Genomic DNA, 27,095 nt, shown 5'->3' with positions numbered 1-27,095 from the left:
TTCTCGAATTGAGTTGCTTTCCATTTTTCACTTTCACAAAGATCGCTTGAAAAACTGATAACCTTCCGTTGCATCCCTCCGTTGCATTCTTTTAACTGGTCGTTCTGTCCTGTAGTTGTTACTGTTGTCAAAGTACTGTATTTGGTTATGCTTATGCTAATTGAAGCTACAGTTCCTTACAAGAATCTTTAGATTGTTGACATTTAGTACCTTAGCAAAAATCTCTGCAAATAAACATTCCAAAACCTTGCTCCGGGATTTCAGCAAGCGTGTCTCAAGTTTCACTGGAAGTCAATTGTAAAGATGAAGATCGTTGAGACATTCACAAAAATCAAACGGGCATAGGTGGTATCCCAATTTCCCATCGAATTGTGATAAATCTATTACTTGTTATAGTTTAGCACTCGTAATAATGAAAAAGGCCTTGCTTCTGAAGATTTCTCAAGCAATCACTTTGCCGGAAAATGGCCAATCAATTATATCAAATATGGACAAATAACTGATTTTCAACTTAACTGTAGCATTCTTTACCTTTTAAAATCTTCAAAAAAAAATGATTTGGCCCCAGTAAAAAAATTGAAATATGTAATTGGCCCCTTTTAGTTACACGCAAGAGAAAAATACTAGTAGCGCCCCCGCCTGAGATGGGGGCTAATGTAAGTTATAGGGACGGTGAGCCCGTATCTGTTGACATTGAAGAAAACTTGGCGCCTGAGAAAGGGTCGTTTATGTATTTATCTGCCACTGCCAGTCAAGCCGCCAATGCTCGTATGCACGTATCTCACTCGTGACCATGGTATTTAGAGGGGCTCCCCATTTCTGTACGGGAATTACCTGCATATATGTCGCGGACACTCGTAGAAATGTGCATCCGTGTCAACACAGCTAGATACAAGCGCAGGTATGGTGCACGGCAGAGTTATTATTTATATTTTTCTTTTATATCTTAGTAATATTTTTTTTAGTATTTTTTTGTTTAGTAATATATATATATATATATATATATATATATATATATATATATATATATATATATATATATATAACTCAAGGGCTTTTTTTCAATTTTGTATTGCGGTGCCTTCCATTGCTAAAATTCATGACATGACAAAAGAATCACCGTGGGTGGTGCAGATATTACTGACAGTTTTTAACAATACAAAATCATCAAAACAACCATCCGGCCACTGTGCGTCACTGTTTCTAGCTATAGAAAGCATCATTTGTGGCAGTTTTTAACTTTGCAAAATTGAAAAAGAAAAGAATCCACCCAGCAATATACCAATGTTGAAAACTACTGGCTGATGAAAGTTGCCGGATTTTTTTATATGACTTGGAACTGAAAGAAAAATAAATGCTACCAGAGAGTAATCAAAGTGCCTATCAGATTCCCATTCCAGGTGTAAAATGTGGCCGGAAGTTCTCAACAACGAAACCTTTCACACACTTTCACGTGACGCTGAACGCATACCACCCATCAAGTCAGATCGCAATATGACTTGCTTTAAGCTTGCATTTGTAGGTTTTCTACATGTGAGACATTCTACATATAACTAATCAAGTTTGAAAGCGTTAGTTTCGAGGGGCATAGTATAGTTAATTGGACTGATGAGTCGGTGAAAAATCTTGTTAATTCGATTCTTGTAGGTGCTATTTTTCTAGGTTTCAAATAATATATATGTGACAGTATATATGTGTCAGTTTAGTTGATAGTTGACAGGTGTTTCACTCTCTACCAGAATCTCAAAGCAGGGAAAATTGAGAAGGGGTTTCGGCCTCTTCAAGATAAGTTCCCTCTGCTGAATTCAACCTAGGGCTGCACAACGAGCCAAGCCAACTTGGGCTCGACTCGAACTTGCTCAAAAAAACTCGGCTCATGCTCGACTCGTTTATATACAGGTCGAGTTCGAGCTTACAAAGATACTCGAAACAATAAACAAGTCGAGTTGGAGTTTTAGGAACTCGACTCTTTTATACTCAACTCGACTCGCAAACCGGTACTCTATATAATATTGCCATAACCAATTTCACGAGTTAAACAAGTTACACGAGTTAACGCTTACACGAGTGCTTACACAATTAACGCTAAACGAGTTAACACCTAAGCGAGTTAAAAGGTTAAACAAGTCAAGTTCGATCTCGATTTTGTGTAGTCGAGTCGAGCTCGAACTTGCTATAAGGAGCTCAAGTCGAGTTCGTGCTGAGCTCGAGCTCGAGTTTTTTGAGTCAAGTCGAGCTTGAGCTGGGCGGCTTGTGTGCAACCCTAATTCAACCCATTTAAGCATCACTATTTGAGTGCATCCTATCTGATCCCATGCACAGAAAAGCATAAAACAAACACGGTACAAACTTGAACGAATCGAGAGATGAACCTCTTACACACAAATAAGTTTGTCATTACCGTGCACATTTCAAAACTCATGGTGCCAATTTGGCTTTGCAACAACAGGAAAATAAAAGTCTCTTTTAAGCACCTATATTTTGATTCAATACCGAAAAAGGCTTCATGTTTGCGCATTTTCTGATCTACGTCTGCTTTTTTGCCGAAACCACAGCCCCGACAGTCCAAATAAATCTTAATAGTGAAGCTTTATGCATGGCTCTTTTACGTCGTTCTTGTTTCATGATTTCTCAGTTGGAGCTTTGCTAGAAATCTAGATAGCGCACAAACGAAAATGTAGAAATCGAAAAAACAAACATTCATGATTCATGTGGTTTCAAATAGGGCGGAAGAAGAACCTGTAGAGGCGACCGCCGACTGAATGTCGGCGACTGTGGGAAGAACGGCTACAGTCCCCATAGAGTCGTTTCCCTGCGGAGGTAGCGGCGGCGGTGGCGGCGGCAATGGGTTTCTCTCCTCAGCCATAGCAGCCCAGTGATGGGGACAGGCAATTCACGTATGGCTAAGGGGACCGATTACCCAGACGGTAAAAACTTGATGTGTCTCACACCATCACAAGACACATGTATTTATACTTAAGGGTCCGAACCGGATATGGACCCGTATCGACACAGGACTATCCAGATGGGGAAATCCCAACAATCTCCCACTAGTCCAAGTCGATATCAAGGGTAAACAAAATGAATGGATTAGCCTTCAAATTCATTCCAAGGTCCCACCTTTGTTGTCTTACAAAACTTCTCAACAAACAAATGAGAATAGAAAATAAATAGACAACAAACTTAATGAGAATCAACAAACTGTATGTGATCACTTTAATAAATGTTTGTATAATAGTGTGTTTACATTGAACTACACAAACTCATCCTCTTAACATGTTCAAAGAACGTACCAGATGCTAGCGCTTTAGTAAGAGGATCTGCAACCATATTTGTAGTCCCAATGTGTTGAATACACACTAGTTGATTCTCTGTCCTTTTCTTAACAACAAAATACTTAAGTTCCATATGCTTACAAGAAGTAGTACTTTTGTTGTTGTTGGAAAAAGACACTGCAGCTTCATTATCACAGTGAACCTTAAGTGGTCTATCAATGGATTCCACTATCTTGAGCTGTGAAATGAAGTTCTTTATCCAAATTGTCTGTGATGTAGTCTCATATAATGCAATGAATTCTGCTTCCATGGTGTGAGCAGCAGTCACAGTCTGCTTTTTGCTTCCTCATGAGATGGCACCTCTCGATAGAAGGAAAACAAAACCAGTAGTAGACTTTCTACTATCGGTACATCCTCCAAGATCGGCATCAGAATAGCCAATCACTTCTAAATGGTCCACCTTGCGATATGTCAACATGTAATCTTTTGTCCCTTGCAAGTACCGCATGACTCTCTTTACGGCCTTCGAATGTGCCATGCCTGGATTAGATTGAAATCTACCAAGCATGCCAACAGCAAAGGAAATGTCAGGCCTAGTACAAATCTGCGCATACTGCAAGCTGCCAACCGCAGATGCATATGGAATGTTGATCATTTGTGCCTTTTCAAATTCGTCCTTTGAACAATCATTTAGGCTCAATTTATCCCCTTTAGCTATGGGTGCCGAAATAGGAGAACAATTCTCCATCCCATATCTCTTAAGAACTTTATTGATATATGCTGATTGGGAGAGACTTAAAACACATTTAGATCTGTCTCGACGAATCTCAATGCCGAGAACAAATGAAGCCTCACCCATGTCCTTCATCTCAAAATGAGATGCGAGAAAATGTTTGGTTTCTGTTAGCAATTGAAGATCATTTGAAGCAAGCAAAATGTCATCCACATATAAAGTCAAAATTATGAACTTACTCCCACACGTCTTAAGATACACACATCGATCAATGATGTTTTCTGTAAACCCAAAAGTCGTAATGACTTCGGAAAACTTAATGTACCATTGACGTGAGGCCTGTTTAAGTCCATAAATCGCTTTATTAAGCTTGCAAACCAAATGATCTTTACCACTCTCAGAAAACCCTTGAGGTTGATCCATATATACCTCTTCATCCAAATCACCATTCAAGAAAGCCGTTTTCACATCCATCTGATGTAGCTCTAAGTCAAAATGAGCTACAAGTGCAAGGACAATCCTCATTGACTCTTTAGCAGAGATAGGTAAATATGTCTCATTATAGTCAATGTCCTCCATTTGTGTGAATCATTTAGCAATCAATCTTGCCTTGTATCTCTCTATGTTACCTTTAGAGTCTCTCTTCGTCTTATAGACCCATTTACACCCTACGGGCTTTACTCCTTCAGGCAACGACACAAGGCTCCATGTCTGGTTTTTAGCCATAGAGTCAAGCTCTTCTTTCATGGCATTAATCCAGTGCCTATATTGTTTGCTTTCAACGGCTTCAATGAATGTGAAAGGATCATCAACATCTATGAAATCACTAGGCTCTTGTAGGTATACCACATAGTCTGATGATATGGCAGATCTCCTGGCCCTTGTAGATCTACGAACATGAAATTGATCATTTTCAATTTGTATGTCCACATCCTGTTCGTGTTCATCAGTATGATCTACACTTAATTCATCTGGATCTGATGCATTACCTGTATGATTTGCATTCATGTCATCCTGGGAGACAACATAATCATACACATTTATATTTTCTTTATCAGGTCTACTTTCAGTATCCTGTATTTCCTCAAAATTGAGGTTTTGTAATGCATCTAACCCAAATGAGCCATCTTCCAGAAACTTAGCCTTATCTGTTTCCACGATATGTGGTATATGAGATGGACAATAAAACCTATAGCCTTTCGATCTTTTTGGATAACCAATAAAGAAACCACTGGTTGTTCTAGGATCAAAGGCTTTTATGTAGGGCTTATACAATTTAGCTTCAGCAGGACATCCCCATATGTGCATATAAGAAAGAGAAGGTTTCCAACCTGTCCATAACTCGTAAGGAGTTGTGGAAACAGCCTTAGTAGGAACCCTATTCTGTATATGCACTGCTGTCCTGAGTGCTTCACCCCACAAGGTTAGAGGGAGAGTAGAGTAATTTAACATAGCTCGAACCATTTCTTTAAGCGTACGATTTCTTCTTTCAGTAACACCATTTTGGTAGGCGCTGCCTGGCATAGTGTATTGAGGCACAATGCCTTCTTCCTTTAAAAATCGCGCTAATGGTCTCTCTCTTTGTCCCATCTCAATGAACCTACCATAATATTCACCACATCTATCAGACCTGACTATCTTGATAACCTCACCGGTTTGCTTCTCTACTTCTTTCTTATAGTCTTTGAAAACTTGACACACATCAGATTTTTCAAAGATTAAGTAGAGATACAAATACCGAGAATAGTCATCTATAAATGTGACAAAATACTTTTCGCCTGTGTAACAAGGAGGGAAAGGTCCACAAACGTCTGTGTGAACAATTCCTAACTTTTCAGTACATCGCTCGGCACCTTCTTTATATATGTTAGTTTGCTTTGCCTTTATGCAATCTACACATATGTCGTTATCTGTAAAATCAAGAGATCGTAAGATCCCTTCATTTAGGAGTCTCCTTATTCTCTTTTCGGAGATATGACCCAAACGGCGGTGCCATAGCATGTATGAATCATCCTTTATGATACTACGCTTATTGCCAATTATATTATGACTAGAAACCAACGATTCAGGAGATTGGATCTTCACATTCAACTTGTATAAACCATCACACAAAAAAGCAGAACCAATTTCAACAAGATCTTTATAAATCAACATCTTTGAGTTTTCAAACTTTAAATAGAAATCAAATTTGTCCAGCCTTGATACAGAAATTAAGTTTCTACTATATAATGGAACAAAGAAAACATCATGAAGATCCAAAACAAAGTTAGTATCAAGCCTAATCTGGCATTCTCCTACAGCCTTCACATGTGAGCGTATTTTGTTTCCTGAGAAAATGCTCCTCTCATGTAGTGTTGGTTCCCTTTTGCTCAGAAAGTCATGTAAATTATTGGCAATATGCACAGTAGCACCAGAGTCAATCCACCAGCTATTAATAGGAACATGTAACATATTACTTTCAAGTGAAACAAATGACATGTTACCTTTCTTCTCTAACCAATTCTTGTACTTGATGCAGTCTGACTTCTTATGTCCCTTTTTCTTGCAAAAGAAATACTTTATAGGGGCTAAGTTAGTCTGCGCAGTTTGAGAAGCAGTTTGTCATGTTGACTTCTTCTTGGCACTTCTTTTCATTGAACTTTTCTTTATGCCAACTTTACCAGCCCCAGAGTGAGAAACCATATGTGCACTTTGCAACTTCTCACCCTTCATTCTTTCCTCCTCTTCAACACACTTGGACATCAATTCATTGAATGTCCATTCAGTATTATGTGTGTTATAACTGATTTTGAAAGGAGTATATTCAGCTGGTAAAGAGGTCAAAGTAAAGAATACCAAGAATGATTCAGAAATAGTCAACTTCATGTTATTCAATTGAGAAGCAATGTTCCTCATCTCTAACATATGCTGGCGAATGTTACCCCCTCCTTGATATTTCATAGATATTAACTTTGACAAACTGAGCCTCAACTGCATCCAAGAACTCTCTCACCGACCTACAAGGTGGGATAGCACCACGTATGTTCTTAGCGACCCTTGATTGCAAAAGCAACAAGCTTAGTCGGTTAGAACGCTCCCACTTGTCAAAATACACTATTTCATTATGTGTACTTTCTTGTGTAAGAGGTGGTGGCTCAGGTCGCCTCAAAGCCATATCCAGATCCATATACCCCAATGTAAACACAACATTTTCTTTCCATTCAGCATAATTCGAATCATCAAGTAAAGGGATAAAATTTGAGCCATTAAAATAAATAGATCCAGGCACTGCAGACGACAAAAGACATCCATAAGCTGACATGCATTATATGAGACAAACCATATGTAACAGTAAACCAAATAAAAAGGCTCTTTATGTCTACTATTTCCAAGACAAATACCCGGGGTCATTAGGATACTACTTTGATAATATACCTAATATGCACATGTATTCCGTCTTAACTTTATCTAGTAAAACTAGGAAATGTAAATCCAAACTATAGTTAAGCATAACACCTTTGGCTGTAAAATGACAGAACTATGTAAGGATCTATTTTCCTATTTTACTCTACTGATTCTCCTGAACATAACACACTACCTTTGGGTAATTATGCTACTTCAAATGAGAATAAGTACAACATGAAACACTAATGTGCCTTTAAATCATGCGTAGTCACTTTGGTGAGGTATAACATGATTTAACTAATCATAGGCTCCTTACATTAACGTTATCGTACAACTTTATGATCATGCAATAAAATTTAACCTTAGCATAATCCTAAACAAAGCATGATACAAAAATGTAATATGTCACAATAACACATTTAAAATGAGATACACGAATCACATTAATCATTTCTGCATAATCAACTTAATGCTATCTAAATTATTCATTAAAGCTCCATAAAACATAATGAATCGGTCCTGTATCGATCTAATATGATCGAATCAATCCATTAATTACTTTAAATAGACATAAAAACACATATACCAGCTTCCTCTAGCTTAGAATCGGTCTCGCATCAGTCCTAAATGGACCGAACCGGTGGAAAACTAGATGAACCGGTCCGAAAAAAGGAAAGAACCGGTCTCAAACAACTCTGAATCGGTTCAAAAAGGGCCCAAACCGGTTCTAAAACTGAATGAACCGGTCTGAAAATCAACTGAACCGGTCCAGAAAAGATCTGAATCGGTCCTAAAATGCCCGAACCGGTCCTGAAATGGCCCGAATCAGTCTTGAAACGGATCGAATCGGTCTCTAAAAGCCTGAACCGGTCCTGAAACGGACCGTATCGGTTTTGTTTTAAAGAATCAGTCCGTATGGATACGGGTCGGGTCCTGTCGGACCCGACCCGATCCAGAAACTCAATGCGCGGGCGGAAGAACGGGCGGGAACGAGATTTTTTTTTTTTTTTTAAATATTATGAATCCGGGTCGGGTCAATATGACCCGACCCGGGTCCGACCCACCCCCGCCTTCCGCCCGACCGGCTCCCGCTCGACCTAGCGAGCGGTTTCAGGCTACGCAAAACCGCCGCTCGCCTGCAACGACAGGGAACGGCGGAAACGCCTCCGGCGAGCCTCCAAGGGCTATGGGTGAGAGCCGGCGGGTGGGATGCCGTCGTCCGATGACAGGGAAGTTCTCGGAGGGAGAGAAGCGGAGGTGGGTGCCGGAATCGGGCGAAGCCCTTTCTCCCACTCCTCTGCCCTCCTCTGTTGGTTCGAACAGAAAAAAAAAAAAAAAAGAGAAAAACGTGCAGACAGAGATGGATGGGCGCCGGCCGTCGCCCAAAACGGCGGTCACTGCCTGCCATGCCGCCATAACCGCCAGCCCCGTGCTTCTCCGTCGCCCAACTCCCTGCCGTCCCCTTTCCCTCAAAACAGAACCGACGGCTTCCATCACCCACGCGATGGAGGCCGTCGCCCTCTTTCCACATTTCTGCCCTATCCCTTTTGCGTGAAGACAGAATGCAAAAGGGAGAAACGCGCAGCGGAATCGTGGCGTGGGCCCATAACCCATTGTTGTTGCTTTGCTAAAAATCTAGATAGCGCACAAACGAAAATGCAGAAATCGAAAAAACAAACATTCATGATTCATGTGGTTTCAAATAGGGCGGAAGAAGAACCTGTAGAGGCGACCGCCGACTGAATGTCGGCGGCTGTGGGAAGAACGGCTACAGTCCCCATAGAGTCGTTTCCCTGCGGAGGTAGCGGCGGCGGTGGCGGCGGCAATGGGTTTCTCTCCTCAGCCATAGCAGCCCAGTGATGGGGGCAGGCAATTCACGTATGGCTAAGGGGACCGATTACCCAGACGGTAAAAACTTGATGTGTCTCACACCATCACAAGACACATGTATTTATACTTAAGGGTCCGAACCGGATATGAACCCGTATCGACACAGGACTATCCAAATAGGGAAATCCCAACATTCTCTACTTTGAAAAGAAATCGCAGTTTTTTTCATGTAGCCCAGCTGTTAAAAAAGTAAGAAAAAGTTGGTAAGTGAATCTTCTTATTTGCCCATTCTCTGGTCGAAATCCCAACGGAGCAGGTTGTTCGTTAAAGCCCCTTACAAGGGATCATCTATATATGGGGCTGCTGCACATGAATCGAGTCTAGTCAAGCTCGAACTTGAGTCGAGTTTGATAGAACAAGCTCGAGCTAGACTTGACAATACAATGCTGAGCTCGAACTCAATGCGTTTATCTTAAGCATGTCTCGTTCGTATAACTGATAAACTTGTTTAACTCGATTAACTTGTTTAGTTGTTGCTCTTTAACAATTTTGTCATTATAATTCATTTATCATGTAGTTGAGCCAAGTCGAGTTTAAACGAGTCGACAAGTTTAACATTTTGAACATACACTTAAACTCAAGCTCGAGTTGGCTGTCTATGTAAGCCAAAAATGACCAAAATGCCCCGTAACAAAATATAACTTAGAAAAGCTTTATCATATAAATTACCAAAATGCCCTCTAATAAGAGGTGAGAACATGTCTTCCCATGGTAGTGGCATAGCATGAAAAGTGCCTTCAAAGACAAGCAATTTTTTTTTTTTTTTTGCAGAAAGTTCAGAAGCAGCAGGTGCTTTATTGTGATTATGGCAAAACCAGACAACTGCAGGATAATTTTCCAAAAGAAAAAAGGAAATTGTGGACAAGAAAAGCCTACAAGGAGTCGCCCCTTATCCACATGTATCTCTATCTTGAACACTATTGGTCCATTCCCCAAACTCTCATCCACCACTCTATCCAACACCATAAGAAGCCTTCATCACACAACATTGCTCTTCACAAACACACAAGAGAGAGAGATCTAGAGAGAGAGAGAAATCTAGAGAGGGAGAGAGAAAATGGCAACCATGGGAGGCAACGCATTGAGAGCACCAGTTGCTGGCTTGGGCACTTCCTCTCTCTCCCCTGCACGCCCTCCATCAAGGATCAACCTTCAATCTAGTACGTCCATTTTCATTATATTCTTCCCCTTGAATCTACTTCGTTGTATCTTAATTGTATTATTTATTTTGCCTACCATGAATGGAGACACACATAAGTTTAATTTGCTTATAAAATCGCATCCAAGACTTTTTTTTCTAGATTAAGTTATCTCAGTATAGTTTAAGTCCGATCATTAATTTTGATTCACTTTTCCGCTGCAGGTTTTCTTAGATCCCCCGCAATTGAAGTTAATCCTCTCAAGGTAGCTGCATCAAACTCAAACGGGAGGTTCACTTGGTACTACTTTCTCATCTTCTGTGACATCTAATCTATTCATGCGCTTGGAACATGCGTCCCAAAAGGAATGTACACGGCATTTTATTTTCCAGTATAAATTGTACCAGCGCTTCCCTTTCGTTCAACTTAAAGTGATGCCACTGTTTATTATATTTTATCCTAAAATATTTTATTTAATGGTAGACACATATTAGACTTATTTTTGGCAGCTATATTTAAAGCACGTCATTGGAAGTCTCATAAACTGTCCTTAAAAACACAATAACAGTTACTAATGTTCTGATAATATAGAGCTTTTAGCGAATATTTAGTCATCTGCCTGCTGATTTCAATTTTTTCATAATATATATAAAGGGTCTTAAAATTTTTATACAAAAGGATTTTTGCTTTGATCAAAACATATCTTTTTTAAAAATTAGCCCCACATTCAAACAAAGCAAGAAAAGAACTGTACCCAATAGACATGCATTTACAAAAGTCACGAAGACATTGATCAGAATAATTGAAAACCGCTAGATTAATGTCGATTCAATGGTCAATTTAAGTTATATGTAAATGCAACGTCTCCTGATTTCACATTCTCCTTTGTATGTGTAAGCGACTATGAAACTATGATAATGAGATATACGAATGTTGTTCTCTCAGCTTCAGAGGTGATTGGCTGCGAACAGACCTTAATGTAATTGGCTTTGGGCTGATCGGGTGGATTGCACCCTCTAGCATTCCCGCCATTGATGGGAAGAGCTTGACAAGCCTCTTCTTTGACAGCATTGGAACTGAGCTTGCTCACTGGCCCACTGGCCCTGCTCTTGGCTCTCAATTCTGGTAAGTTTCTGAATAATTTCACACACGTGCACACGCACACACATTTGACTATATATATATATATATATATATATATAGAGAGAGAGAGAGAGAGGAAAATTAAATTGTGACTCACTTTCTAGAGTCAGTATGCATACTCATGAGAGTTGTCCAATCCATTGTGATTGACAGTTGAAAGAAAAACATAAAGAAAAATGTTATAGGTATTTTCATTATCTCGTACTAGTTCTAGTTCGCTTCTTTTTGTTCTTGTTTTTTCTCAATCATCCTATCACGAGATAGAACAGCATTAATGAGTGAACTGTGTATATATATATATATATATATATATTCCCTGCCCAGAAAAATGATCTTATAGTAACTGGTGCCCTAACTTTCTCTTATAATTTGCGGTAACAGGCTGTGGTTGGTCACATGGCACTTGGGTCTGTTCTTGTGCCTCACTTTTGGGCAGATTGGTTTCAAGGGCAGGAGTGAAGGCTATTTCTGATATCAGCACTAATCTCGGATCCTTCCATGTATTCTATTTTATCATTTCACCGAAATGAAAAGAATGTATTATGATATTTCCGAGCTTATGTTTTAACTTCCCCTGTCAACCATGTGATCTGGTCGTTATTTGGGAATCCATGTGCCGTCTTATTTCCATGAACTAACTCGGATGCGCTTTGTGCGGTCAACACGTCGCTCCCAAAAATGTGAAGTCTATCGCTAAAAACATCATAAACATCGTTAAGTACCATAACCATTGTTGTTGCTAATATTCTCGCAGCATGATGCATTAGTGAAGGTTGTTAAACATTTTGTCATCAACTAAAATGTCATACATCCACAGTCTACAACCTAATTTCTAACAAAAATTACTGTGACAAATCTTGACTGCTGTAGCAAGAGTCATCACATGGCATTACAACGTCCATCAAGGCCGGTACACATGCATGGCACCATGAGTGCAATGCAAACAATTGAATCAGGGAAGTTATGAAGGTGAACTTATATGTTCTGCTTCCTGTGAACTTGTACATTTAACATGTTAAAAATTCATGTGCGCATGTTTTATGTATGACAACAAAATTCTGAGTTGCATACATGTAGCATGAAGAGAAGAAAGCAGATTGCTTGAAACAGAAAAGATTTTCTGAGATACCTCCACAACAATCCACTTCCAGTTTAAAGGCAACATACAACTGTCATTTATCATTGTGAATCGAACCAAACAAAATTAGCATGGTGTGGCATCAGACTCGGTACATGCTAACTCCTTGCAAAAGCCAAAGCAATGTGTACCTGCAGGATTAGGCGGTTTGCTGAAGAAGCCTTACTGCTGCTCCCTCGTAGATGAAGCCCATTCTAGCGGCAACCATCATGACTAAGTACTTACTCCATTATTCGAACGTGTGAAACCATAAAGCAAGCAACCCAAGAGCACATCATGAAGTCGATGGAAAAGAAAGTCAACAAATACAGGGTACTCTAGCACAAAACCATGTAAGACAAAGTTGAAATGATTGAGCTACAAGCCCAAGGGTATCGCATGCATGTATATAAACTTCACACAACTAATTTACAGTAATCATGATAGAGTAATACAAGAAGGAAGGGGATGGAAATACGAAGGATTAACACGTGAAATATCAATGTCAAAAAGGTCGTACACAGTGTTGGGAGAATGGATTGCCTTAATCATTTCAGCAGATGAAGTGATTATAAAGAAAGAAAAATAATGTAGGCAGTATTTCTCATAGAATATTTATCAATGATGAAGGTTCACCATACAGTAACACATAAGTAACAAGTTAATCACAAACATAGACATTGGAAACTACAAAAATCGAAAAAACAATACTTAAACCATGTTTGACCTTGAAAAGTTTGTCAAGAAAAGCTGCTTCTGCTAAAATTTAAACGAGAATAAAAAGACGAAATGATAAAGGAAAGTCACTACATATTTTCAGTGTCTTCGGCATTAAAGTCACTGAGCATTCTTGTACTACTCCATGACCAATTGATATACCATTGGCTTTTGACCTTCTGCTAGAGGATGTGCACCATAGGTACTCTGCAATTGAGTAAACCCAGCTTGTAGCCGAGTCCAAGACTTAACTATAGGCTCTCAACTAGGGGTGGGCATCGGGTCGGCCCGGGTCGGCCCGTCGGGCCCGAAGCCCGATTATTGATGGGCCAGGCCGGGTACCGGGCCTGGTCCACCATGTCCGAGGCCCAGCCCAGCCCGTTTTGTTAACTGGCAGGCCTGGTCCACCATGTCCGAGGAAGCTACTCACCCTTGACAGAAGCTTCAGTAATAAATCAAAATATCACAAAGATAATAAAGAGAAACAGAGAACTGAAAATAGAGCAGAGAACAGACGGCCAAGGCAAATGCGCAGAGGAAGTTACCAAGAACACAAGGGAAGTCGTGAAAAAGACGGCCAAATGCGCAGAGGAAGTTACAGAAAAAAAACGAAACGAAGTAGACCACAAGAGAGAGTAAACAAATGCAACAAATAAGTGAATCATATATAAGAGAAAATAAAGCATCTAGGCAGCAGGTAAGACTTCAAAGGCAGAAAGGAAAGGAATCAAATGCACAGCAAGCTCCGCCACGAATGATCAAAGAAAAACAGATCACCAAAGTAAGAAAGAGAAAAAAAGAAATGATGACGATGAGGACAAAGAAGAGGAAAACCACATAAGAGAGGATAAAAGACGATGGGTCATGCTTATCTCAGTTCCTCTTTCTTTCAGTGAGCAGCGTGTACCTTCACAAAGCAAAAGGGCGATGATGGACCAGTGGCGGAGCGGCGAAAGGGCGACGGTGGCCCAGTGGTGGAGCGGAAACGGTGGCAATAGTGGACTGGCTGGGTGTGGACTGTGGAGATGGTGGCAATGGCCGGTGGCACACGGTCTCTCCCTGTCTCTGCCTCCCTCGATGGCTCTATTGCAGCTGCGAAAATGCGATTAGGAGAGGGCGGGAGGCCTGCGTTCTCTTGACCTAACAGGCCGTCGGGCCGGGCCGGGCACAAATGTGATAACCGGGCCCGACCCGTTAAGATCTCGGGTCGGGTCGGGTCGGGCCGGGCGCAATCAAGTTGAACCCGATAACAAATTTCTTCAATCCGGCCCGATGGCAACCCGGCCCGGCGCCCAGGCCTACTCTCAACCAGCCAACCGTTCCCTGCTCTTTTACAATCCAATCAACTGATAAAAATTTTCCTCCATGCAGACAATACAAAATGTCTAGCTCAAGCAGCCCAATAGATGAACAATATTGTTTGTTTAAGGATCAAGGTCCACAATTTCCAATGACAGCAAGAAGTACCACGAACCCACAAAGAGTTAACCATTTTCACCATGCTCCCATAAGAAATTCAGCTTTACGGGGAATTTTGAATAAATTGAAATGCAAATGTTAAGATGAAATAGAACATTAAAAATTGCATGATATGAAGATTCCTAATGGACTTTAGAAAACAAACATGAAGAGACCAAAGAAAATCCAAGAGACTAAAGATGTTCCAAAGTTGAACTTTTGCAACTACATGAAGCTTGAGGCAATTTATGGTCCACGAACTGGAACTCCATCTTTCTGGAGATTTCGTTCTAAACAACAAACGAAGATACATGTGCAAATGCAAATGAAATCAGGTCCTCAGTCAAAGGTTAACTTGTACCCCCGATCTTCCAAAAACTTTCTAGGAAACGTAATGAGGATTTTATTCCCTTTCATACTTTACAAGGGTACCACGACATATCATTTCTTTCATCAAGGCTCTAATACAATTTTCATAGAAGAACATATGGAACGGGGGTACAAATGAAGCATCCCTATGACAATAGTTTCTTATCTGCAACAAGAATGAAAACCTAGCTGGTAAAGATATACCTAAATGCCAAGGCACAAGAGCTGTCTATGTGCAAACACCGACAGCAACTTGATGTATATTTCCCCAACTTTTTTTATAGCAGCCAAACTCCAGTTTAGGCCTGTTTCTTGGTATTGTTTGCCTGCACAAAGAAGATTAGAAAATTATGTGAGATATTACTAAGGGATAATGTTGAATGTTAACATCCACTACACCGATCTAGTAGCCAATACAGAGCAAATATGTTGAAGTCAACTAGCAGAAGCAAAAAATAAAACATGCAAGGTGATGCTTTCTCCAAAGTTCCAAACAGTGGTAATAAGTTCATAGTAATAACTTGAAATCAACTGACCGTGAAAAGAAGGAAAAGATAAACAGTATACAGTGAACCAATGGATGATCCATTAGAACTACATACAGCTCTTAATTCTCCTCCCGTCTATAAGATTTACTACTATTGGAACATAGTTCTTGTTTCTTGACACTTATGCTATTTCACATTCATAAGGATGAGAGTAGAAGAAAAGCAAGATTTCTCTTTTTAATCTCCTTTTACCTTGACAATAAATGAAAATGCCTTCTTACTTTGCAAGCTTGACAAAAATATCAATCTTGGCTACATTTTCATCAAAACAATATTTGGAGATAATATAGGTTCTTAATAACTTGGGAAAAAGTTGCAATAAAATTTCAAAAACAACAGAAACAAGCAAGTGTATTTTTTAGATGGAAAAAAGATATTGGGAATGTAAATAAAAGCTAAAATTTTAAAAATAAATGTACAAACAAAAGACGAGAAAAGTATATCTAGAAATTGGAAACAAATACATAAACAAAATAATCAGTATGCTTATATGACGCTGTTGTTATACTATTAAAATATTTAAATTCACAATATTTATAATCTGTTGCAATATTTGGCTTTTCAAATTGATTTTTTCCTTTATAACATTAATATCACAACCATTGCTTCTATTCCATTCAGAGACAGGAGCAATACAAAAGTGTACACATGAGCCAATCATGTCAACCCATTTATCACATAGTTACTGTGCAACTTATCTACCTTTGTTAAATTTTAGCTTTATACTACTTATTGCTCTATAATATTAGCTCTTAATGTTATTTTAATGCACTTTTCCAGTTCTAACTTATTAAGAGATTATACCGACTACATATATATGGGCACAGTAACACTTGTAGAAACGTGTACAGTAGCAGTACTGATATGTATGTGGCAATACACTCATTCACAGCAACATTGTTCTAGCCTCTATATGTACACTAATCAGTAATCACAATTACATGGCATTGAAATTAGGATGTACATCAACACTGATCATACGGGAAACTATCTTGTACGTTTGAGAGCAACATACTGTAGTAAAATATCCCAGCCATCAATGGCCATTTGACAAACTAATCAAAGAGAGAAATATCCATATCTGAAAAAAACAACAAAAAATAATTCATGCTTTCTCAATGTACTCATTGTTTTATAAGATTTAGAAAATCAACAACCGAGCTTTTCCAGCCTATAAACTCCTATCCACACACCGAGAAAACATCATTTTTTGCTTCTTTCTGTGTCTAGCATGGAGAAAACACCCATATGGTTATTTTTGTAATAGATATATTTCATGATGAAATATTTAACTAAAGTGTGTTATATCCATGTACAAATAGCACCGCTAGACACACACACACACACACATATATATATAGAAAGTCGGAAGGGACGTGTGTGTGTGTGTGTATATATTATATATATGTGTGTGTGTGCATATATATATATATATATATATATATATATTGTGTGTGTGTGTGAGTGCATATATATATATATATATATATATATATATATATATATATATATAATGTGTATCTGTGTAAGAGAGAGAGAGAGAGGGAGAGAAAGAGATGTTGTCAATGTTACCAAACTTGACCACCAGAGGTGGGCCTAAGAAGTACAGTAGCAGATGGTCACAATCTAGCATGCAGAAAGAAAGTGAAGCACATCAGATAATTTCTGCCTCACAGAGAGAGAGAAAGCAAAAAGGCAAAGTTGATGGCCAGCTTAAAAATATGAAATTCAAATTGTTGGAAGGGGCTAGAGTTAGCATTTTTGTATGATTGAAACGATTGCACTTCTGGCATGGTGACAATTGTACTCTTATTGAAGAGTAGGAAATTTAAACCACGAATAAAGATCCTTTTCTTAGGTTAAAACAAGATGGTGCAGCCAGGTGCCTCCACATGGCAAGTGTGAAAACAAAATGGTGCTCAGGGTTCATCAAGCACTTTACAAGCTCAAAGCCTGAATCGCAATCTAATGACTTGGATTCGGACTGCCAGAGACTTGGTTCACGTGTTAGTTAGTTGACTTCGTAACTTGGATTGGATAGGACCCTAATTTTTTGTATTAACAATGGTAGTTCCGCAATTCAAGTACACAACTGATAACATAACAAGCATCTTTCTAAATAAAAAACACGTGATAGGAAAGCCATCAGAATCATACATGATGTGTGTTCCTGTTGAAATAACATGCATGCTCTCATGTATATACATAATCAATATACAGTAAAAGTCAAAAATTCTTAATACTTGGAGTTGCACTTCCAAAGAGTTGACTAGTAGGTAAGCAAGTTGTCTTAGTAACTAGAATGGGTTGGCAACTTTGGCATTAGCATATGAACAAGACGTAGCTTTGACAATCCAAATTTGCACAGACAATTCAATTAAGCACATAAAATCAGTAATCAAGCTATGAAGTATATAACTCTAACATAATATGAATGTTTAGGACCAAAAGCGTCTGGTTCTTCATGAAGGAATATCTCTACAAATCAAAAAACACGCCACAGGGAAGGCATAAGAATCGCACTTGAATTTGCATTCCTGTTGAAAAGTTGAAAATGCTATACATGCTGTCAAATACATAGAAAATTATTCTAGAGAACGACCTCAACTTAGGACCCAATCTGGATCGACTAGGACTACTTGTGCATCAACTTGTCATGTTGCCAACTAGTAAACAAGCTCCACAACCTTGGCCCAAGAAATTCAAGGCAACAGTTTGATCTCTTGGTTTTCATCAAAAGCCTTCATGCTCAATCCGTGGTTTCTATGTTATGGAAGTCCTCTGTAAAATGGCATAATTATTTGCAGGTGAGGATTTTAAAAAACCAGAAGTGGCAAGACAAGTTATCTACATACTTTCATATATTAATCCTAACTTGCAACGAAGACCTTTTTTCGCAACAAGTCTCGCCTAGACTGCCTAGTCCATGTTGCAAGGAAACACATTCTTTTTTCTTCTTCCGCACCAAAGAACAAAGCAAAAAGACAAATTAATCGATCTTACTATAGGGATCAAGGAATCGACATATCAGGTTAAACCACATGCAGAAATTAACAGAAGGTAAAACATGAAAGTGGATCGAAAACCACGCAACCACCAACCACAAGAGTCGATTCATCATGATGCCGCTATTGACGAAGTACCAAATTGCTACGAGAAAGTTTGCTCAGAAAATGAAATCCAGCTCTATGGTGACCAATCCCACACTCGGACAGTCACGCCCTCTTCCTGAGAATGTAGACATCGGTTTCTTCGTAGGCATAATCAGGGTGCAGATGTTCGTGAGGGACCTTGTCCACGGAGAACAAGGTGGGGCAGAGCTCCCAGAACTTTTGATGGGCTTCCGGCGAGCGCAGCTGGTATCCTAGAAGGATGAGGGTGGCAGGGCCCGCTAAAGCGTCCATGGCGGAAAGGAGGGGCTCCACCGTCTCCTCGAGGTAGACGACGTCCGTGGCGATAACGAAGTCGAATGGGGGCTTCAGCGCTTGGATCTGAGCCCTGTTGTTCCAGTACAGTTGAGCGATCTTGAGCTTGCCGGCCGTTGGGCGAGATGAGGCGGAGGAGGAAGGGAGATTCCGCTTAAGGTTGCGCTTAAGTGCCGGCATTACCGGGGCGATGTCCGTGAGGACGACGTCAAGGCCGAGGAGGGAGAGGCCCATACCGGCGACGCCGCAGCCAGCACCAAGCTCCACGCCGCGCTTGTTGCGAAAGTCAAAGAGGGGAGCATAAGGGTTGGTAACGGTGGTGGTGGTGGTGGCGGCGGTGGAGCCTTCGGCAGAGAGCCAGCGGTCGAGGAACTTGACGAGGACGAGGGAACACGGCCAGACAGAGGTGCCCACGTGCATGGAGCCGTTGTCCTGCTCGAAGGTCAGCAGGTGGCCACGCACCCTAATCTCCACGACCGGCGAGTCCGTGAACCTCATGAGAGGGAGAGAGGGAGAGTTCTCCCCTGAGCTTCGGAGGGAAATTCAGTCAGCCGATTTGCTCAGAGAGAGGGAGGAGAGGACTCAATGATCTAAACGAGCAGTCTGAGCAGAGCAGGAAGGAAATTTCGGAGCCGCCTTTTTGGTAGGAGGGAGGATGCAAGGCGTTCTCGGCGATCCCAAAGCTTCAATCTGTAAATCTTAAATGGTAAATGAGTTTGATAAAATGCGAAATCTATGGCATGTGGCGCGGTGGGCTTTTGTGAAGCTACAAAAAGTCCGCGATAAAAATCACTATTTGTAAAAGAATCCTAAGATCGATCCCTAAAATATTTAACTTTTATATTTTCGTATTGAGAAAATGGTATATTAAATTTATGGTTTTCAAATTATAAAGATTTTTAGATCAAGAACAATCAAACCGCAAACTTGGATAATTTGGTTATTTAAGGAACAAATTTTGTCAAAAGGTAATTAAAAACTTAACTTTTAATATTTGATTTGGACGTTTGAATGACAAGACAAAAACTTGGAGGTATGGGCAAAAATTAGTTGCCAAAAAATTCAAGCTAGTTAACTCATAGGACATTAATACAATTAATGGAGCCTTAGAAAACTTGAGTGGGACTGTGAATAATTTCATCGGAAAACTTGTCCACGGTGTGATTATCCAAGAAAAGATATCACCAAAGTGGAAATATTTCATGTTTGGTGAGCAAATAAATAATATTGGATACTTTTTCCTCATGCTTGGTAAACACGGATGAGATAAAATATCTGGCCAAAATAACATTTGTAACAAGAACGAATATGAATTACTTGGTGATACAATGTCAAGAAAAACTTTAGTAGCATTCAATTGGCATTTGATCTCATGCCCTTACTCATGATAATGAGGTTGAAGTAAAGCCAGATGCCCAATACATAGCACTTATATAAGATTACAAAAACATTTACAAGATCATGCAAGGAACCACGGACATCCAACTCTATAATGAGTTAGATTGAGGTCATGTTATATAGGAAGGGGGGTTGCTTTCCAAATAATAGACAGTTCTTTGAGAACGTAGCAGACACCTTTGCAGATAATAGCAGTCGTTCCAATTTCTTGTCTTCTTTCAGTGTCGTGTCCATAACACGATTTTAGAAGATCAGATCAAGCAAACACAAATTGCAGAGGATGCAAGATATAAGACTGTCAATTGAAGTGGTCACACAAAAAATCCTCAAAAGAGTTAGCAGAATGGCTTGAAATGGGGAGTGGTAGGCGGCCAATTTTCATTTCGATGTCAACTTCTTTTGTTGCAAAAAGGGTTTTATCGATATACAAGTTGAAGCACAATGAATGTGACTTCATAAGGCACCAAAAGCATACAATATATCTTATAGAGATAAGAAGTTGGGTGTGAGCTTCATAGGGCTGCACAACGAGTCGAGCCAACTCGGGCTCGACTCGAACTCGCTCGAGAAAGCTCGGCTCGAGTTCGACTCATTTATAAATGAGTCGAGTTCGAGCTCACACTTACACTCGAAACTATAAATGAGTTGAGTTCGAGTTGCAAGAACTCGACTCGTTATTTAATTGAATCGCATAAACTGGTTCCTCAAACCGGTTCAGGGTTAAAACTATTTACCGAGGGCCAACATATATATACGTCTTTATCTTCCGTCTTTCAAACTAATATCTCTCTTCCGTCTGCTCTTTCTCTTCTCATCCTCCCTCTTCCGTCGACCACAACAACCAGACGAGAGACGACAATCCTTCGTCTTTGGTTTTCCGTGTTCCGTCTCTAGTCTCTTCCCGTCTACCATCTTCCTTCCTGTCTGACGCCTTCCCTCTTCCATCAACCACATGACCACCTTTCTAGGCTCTTCACCTGCTCACCGCTGCATGGCCTTCACAAGCAAGGCAGCACCACCATCCAGCATCCTAAGACAGGCCACCGGCCCACCAGCATTCCGGAGGTAAGATCGAGTACTTTGGTTTCTATTTTTGCTGTCTTATGAGCTGCATTTGGGAGGAGGAAGGGTTTATAACCGCCGAATATTGTCTTTTATGTTCCTACTATATTCCTATATCCTACTATTTAGTTGATGTCGTTGATTAATGGCTTTGTCTATATGGTGATCTTGTTAGCAATGTGTGTACAATATAGATAGTCTAGAGACTCCCTACTTAGCAACATCAGATTCGGATATCTATATAATATGAAATAATTGTTACAGGACTTTGACCGATGGTGTGCAGACCAGGGCACATCTGGAAGCACAACTTGCATCTTCCTTAGCTTTGAAATCACCTAATGAGTATTGCCAATGCCTCCTCGCCTATATCCAATTTCTTGCCAGGTTATTACTTTGTTATTCATTTTTATATTTTGAATGTTTCTTTTCATGTAAAGGTAAACCTTTTTTCTTGCGTTAGATCATCTGGTGGTTGTTCTTGTTATCATTTCCTAGTCACTCTTACCAAATTGGTGCTCTCAAATTTCCGTATAACTACCGAAGGATGTTATCGATGCTTCTAACTATCTTTGCTGGTATCTTACTGCAGGATTAAAATGAATTTCGTCTTGACAAAGCTACTTGTGTCGTGGTCCCCTTCACATGTCCATGATTCTTATTTTAAAAAAAAAAAGAAAAATAGATTGCTGGAGGACAAGTGGTTGGATGATTGTTTTTCTCAAGGGATGTGCTTATATTTCCTAAGATCAGAGCATAATTATTTGTTGCTCACAAGATGGTAACAAAAGAATATCATGTGGCTTGGTTTAACTTTATATTTTCTTAATTATAGTTCTGCATACTGCAAACTCTAGCTTGGGTTGTGACCTTACAAAGAGAAGGTGCGATCACAGTTACACCTCTGTGCAAATTCTGGCTTAGGTTGTAACCTTCATCTTTTGATATCTTACATTATAGGTGGATGTGTGTAAAAGGCCTAAAGGTGCCTATGTTTTATAGAACTTTCACTTGCTTAGCTTCATTCCATCTTGATTTTGTTACAAGAGAATTGCTTTTCTAATGGAAAGAGGAAAAGTTTGGGAAACGTTCTGCAGTTCTTTTGTTTATGTTTTTTTTTTTTTTCAAACAGGGAAGCAGATGAGTCATGCTTGAGAGAATTATGTGAGAAATTTCTTGGTCTTCCCACTAGCATGGTTGATTTTGTTGCTTCTATACTGCAAAACCCTGCATGGGATCCTTTTGTGCTTGTAAAACATCATTCACCAATAGTTCTGTTTATGTGTCTCCTGTCAAACATGTTCATGCATGTGCACACTTGGCAAGGCACTCACAGACACATATAGGCACACATGAACAGGTGCAGACATGCATATGTATGCAACAGGATGCAAGTTTTCTAGAACTACAGCCTACCACTTGTTTTGATGCTTTTGCTATTGTGAATTAAGGGAATGAAAAAGCCCAAACTCCTTAGAGAAGACATCCTTCCAGCAATGGCATGAAGCAGAAAAGTGCAGCGACTTCTCAATGAGTTCATGGATTTGTTGTCCGAGTACAAAAACAATGCCAATGAAACAAACACTGAGCAAGGAGATTCAGTGCTTTCTAAGCATGAATCTGCAAATTTTTGAGTATGCTGCATTCGTGTTGTCTAAATCCATTTCCAAACTAATATATTTACCTTTGCTTCCCATTGTAATATGGCTAAAGAAACTGCAAATTGAGCATCAGATAATTTGCAATGTGAACCAAAAAAACAAGCTAAACAAGTTATAATTTGCAATGTGAACCAAAAAACAAGCTAAACGAGTTAAATGCCTAAACAAGCTAAACGAGTTAACTAGTTAAATGAGTTAATGACTAACGAGTTAATTGAGCTAAACGAGTCGAGCTCAAGCTCGACTATGTGTAGTCAAGTCGAGCTCGAGCTTGTTATAAGGAGTTCGGCTCGAGTTTGAGCCAAGCTCGAGTATTTTTAGCTCGAGTTTGAGCTCGAGCTGGCGAAGCTCGGGCTCGGCTCGTGTGCAGCCCTTCAACTCTCATGCAAAAGTAACCATACAAAAAAGTGACAGTGTTAATTTTGCTGAACATCTATAATTTTTGACAAATTAAAATCTGCAAGGTGAATAAGGGACAACACTGAAGCAAATAGAACATAGAAAAAAAATGAATATCTACAAAGCCGGCGTCAAGGGCATCTGTATTGCTGAACCAGCTACTCCCCCCTCAAGTGTGGAGTTATACTTCTTAAAATTTTCAGTGGGGCCAAATTATGAGTTTTCAAATTTCACAGGAGTTAAATACATTTTTTTCAAAATTTTACTTGTTAGAATTTTTATTTTCAAAAATTTTAGAGGGAGGCAATCGCCCTTGCACCATCCCTTTTCCCTGAGTCGTTTGCTCCAGATTCTATCATGGAAAGGCATACAGGTTAATTTTGTTAAACAAACACCAAAAACCAAAAATATTAAACAACGACAGATATAAACATATTCATGTCCATGGATTGTGCATCACGGATGAGTTATCGCGGTCACTTTGTCGCACACCTATGTTACGGTCATAGATGCATTCTTGTCCTTATAAGCAGTGCATCTACGATGCATCAGTTCTCTATATCACATCTGAAAACCCAATTGGCTAATAAAATAATGCACCCACAAAGAAAGAGTAGATTTTATGTGGTTAGACTAGTTTTGGTATGCATCAACACTAAGGCAGCTCTTGTTTATTTTTCCAAAAACACAATCGTTACATCAATATGCATAGGGTTACAAAACAAGTTGAGTCAACTTGGACTGGGCTCGAACTTGTTAGAAAAAAAAAAACTCATCTCGAGCTTGACTCATTTATGAATGAGTTGAGCTCGAGTTTAAATTTATACTTGAAATGTTAAACGAGTCAAATTCGACTTGCTTAAACTAGGCTTAGTTCAACTACATAAAACCGGTTCATCATGAATTAACTAAATAAGTCAATGAGTTGACGAGTTAAATAAGTTAAAAGAAATGAGACAGGTTTACATAAACGAATTAAGCAAGTCAAGCTCGAGCTTGAGCTCGACAGTACCTTATAATCGAGTCAATTTGAGCATGTTTTAAGGAGCTCAACTCGAGTTTAAACGAGTATTTTTAGTCAAGTTGGGTTCGAGGTAGCCCATCCCAAGCCATACAGCTGTAAATGTGCCATTTATGCATGTGGAGAAACCATATGATTAACGTGCATTTATTTAATGGTCTTGTTCTCCACCCTTGATGGTTTCACTTCCCTACATGCATGGGCAGAAGCAGGTGTAGACGACGTGTAAGCAATTGCATACGCGGACCGCAAAATTTTCTTATTTTTATATTGATATTTTCAAGCTATTTTTCTCATTTACTACAAAAAAAAAAAGGATTCACCCATGCGTGAAAATCTCATGTTGGTGAAAGTCTAACTTTTATGGGCGTCTAGAAACAAATGTCAGTTAATATAAATTTTCACTGACATCTAGAGCAGACGTCGGCGAAAAGCTGTCAACATTTTTCTGGTGAAAATTACAAATGTTCAGCTATGGACGTCAGTAAAAGTACCTAAAGAAAGCCAATTTTATAGATACATGACCATTCTTGCATCCATGAAATTTTCTTTTGGTGAAAATTACTAATGCTCAGCTACAAAATGAGCTAGTTTTACTGATGTTTTATCATTATCTCGTTGTTGAAATAGTTTCTCTACAATACATTACTGTCATTTGACCTATGCATCGGTAAAACTCTACTTTCATCGATGTATTGACTCCAGATGTCGATAAAAGTTACCGCATGAATATCATCAATGTTTTTAAGTATGATTTTATCAATCCATTATATTTGTCGGTAAAGTCTTCTTTGACTTATTATTTGCATGAGCCCTTCTTCTCCTTTCTTATTCGTCTTTCTTTCCTTTTCTTTTCCCTCTTCTTCCTATTGACTATTTTCATGAAACTTTGTAAGAATGTTTGTTGAGCTTAGTACCTTTAATTTTATATATTAATTATATAAAATCCCAACACAAATACAAAACCCTCAATTTTTCTCCAGTGTTTATCTTTACCCAGTTCCAGTATATTCTGGTGCCAATTTTTTTACCATGTCTTGTTCAACTACACATATACTTGTTTCCAAAATATTAGTTTGATTGGTTGTCATTCGAATGTGCTTTTGAATGTTTCCGATCATTACCATTTTTAACCACCCATCAAGTGTTTGGGAAAAGTTCCGAGCAGCCATCATGTGCCGAGTTGTTCATTGCTACTAGGACCAATAAAAACTCGAACTACTCCAACCCTGAAGCCAATGTTGTGATTGTAAGTCTCACTCGAACAATTACATTCATCTATCTCAACAGTATATATGTTATCATATACTCAAATAATTGCATTTTTCATTATATATGTTCATATATTGTAGGATCAACTAAAGGAACAACTCTAAACAGTGTTTGAAGGGCTGCAAGATACATCGAAAAGTAATGATATCTATTCTAGGGTGATGGGATAGGAGAGACATGACAGAGTACAGATGATGGAGCTAGGTGTTTGTCCTTCTCGCTTCGATTTGAACTTCAATTCAAGCATCATACATACCTTGCAAGAAGACATTACTGAAAGATAAAGTTTGTGCACTTGAGTCTCAGTTTCCTCAATGTTAGCAGCAATTCCACTAATTTCAGACTCAAATTATTCAGTTATACATATATGTTTGGTTTATAAACATTTAATTGAAATATTTGTTCATATGATACATGAAAAATATAAGCAGGTATCTTGTATAGGTATTTTCGATTTTCATAAAAAATATGTCCTATGCGGATTAGAAAAAAAAACAATAACTTTCATTGACGCACAAATTTGTGTCGATAACAATTAGGAGCGATGTTTAGTGGACGTTGGTGAAAGTTTACCGACGTCTAGGACAACTGTCGGTATAAAGTTTTAAAGTTTTACCAATGTTTGCTGAGATGTCACAAGATATTGACTATTACTGACACGCTTGGACGTAGGTAATCGTCATTTTTACCTACATGTCGTGCATGTTGGTGATGGATCCATTCACCAACGCGCTGACCCTTGTGTCGGTAATGATTTTTACCAACATTATCTTCACCCACGATGAAAGAAAACGTCAATAAAACCTTTACCAACGTGTTGTCATGTTTCACTAACATGCTCTGACCATCGGTAGTGCCTAGGGTTTTTTTTAGTGTAGTGACCCTTAAAATTTTAAAATTTAGTACCTATTGGCCCTTAGCCAAAATTTTGTAGCCCGGACTACATAGCTTGTTAACTCCTCTCTTATACCAAGAAGACCACCAATACAACGAGACACATGGTGGGTTGGCTCTTTATAATGGTGCTTCAATTTCTTTCTCCTATCAAGATTATCATTATAACATTCCTCTCATTCTATGGTAT

The 27,095-nt window shown here is 39.2% G+C and overlaps 2 protein-coding genes across 2 annotated transcripts; one reads left to right on the top strand and one right to left on the bottom strand.

The window, feature by feature from the left end:
- The first annotated feature begins 10,264 nt into the window (after positions 1-10,264).
- Positions 10,265-12,112, top strand: LOC116266847 (photosystem I subunit O). Its single transcript, XM_031648280.2, has 4 exons — positions 10,265-10,442; positions 10,646-10,721; positions 11,367-11,546; positions 11,946-12,112. The coding sequence occupies exons 1-4, from the start codon at positions 10,340-10,342 to the stop codon at positions 12,034-12,036; spliced, it is 450 nt and encodes a 149-aa protein (XP_031504140.1). The 5' UTR covers positions 10,265-10,339; the 3' UTR covers positions 12,037-12,112.
- Positions 12,113-15,057: 2,945 nt separating this feature from the next.
- LOC116266846 (uncharacterized) lies at positions 15,058-19,900 on the bottom strand. The gene is made up of 2 exons (XM_031648279.2): positions 18,875-19,900; positions 15,058-15,551 (listed from the first exon to the last, which is right to left on the bottom strand). Exon 1 carries the CDS (start codon positions 19,694-19,696, stop codon positions 18,989-18,991), a length of 708 nt encoding a protein of 235 aa, XP_031504139.1. The 5' UTR covers positions 19,697-19,900; the 3' UTR covers positions 15,058-15,551; positions 18,875-18,988.
- Between the last annotated feature and the right edge of the window lie 7,195 nt (positions 19,901-27,095).

This window comes from Nymphaea colorata, chromosome 13, assembly GCF_008831285.2.
Source record: "Nymphaea colorata isolate Beijing-Zhang1983 chromosome 13, ASM883128v2, whole genome shotgun sequence".
Classification (NCBI taxonomy): domain Eukaryota; kingdom Viridiplantae; phylum Streptophyta; class Magnoliopsida; order Nymphaeales; family Nymphaeaceae; genus Nymphaea; species Nymphaea colorata.
Note: the sequence above shows the minus strand (reverse complement) of the source record. Positions and strands in the feature narration are given on the sequence as shown.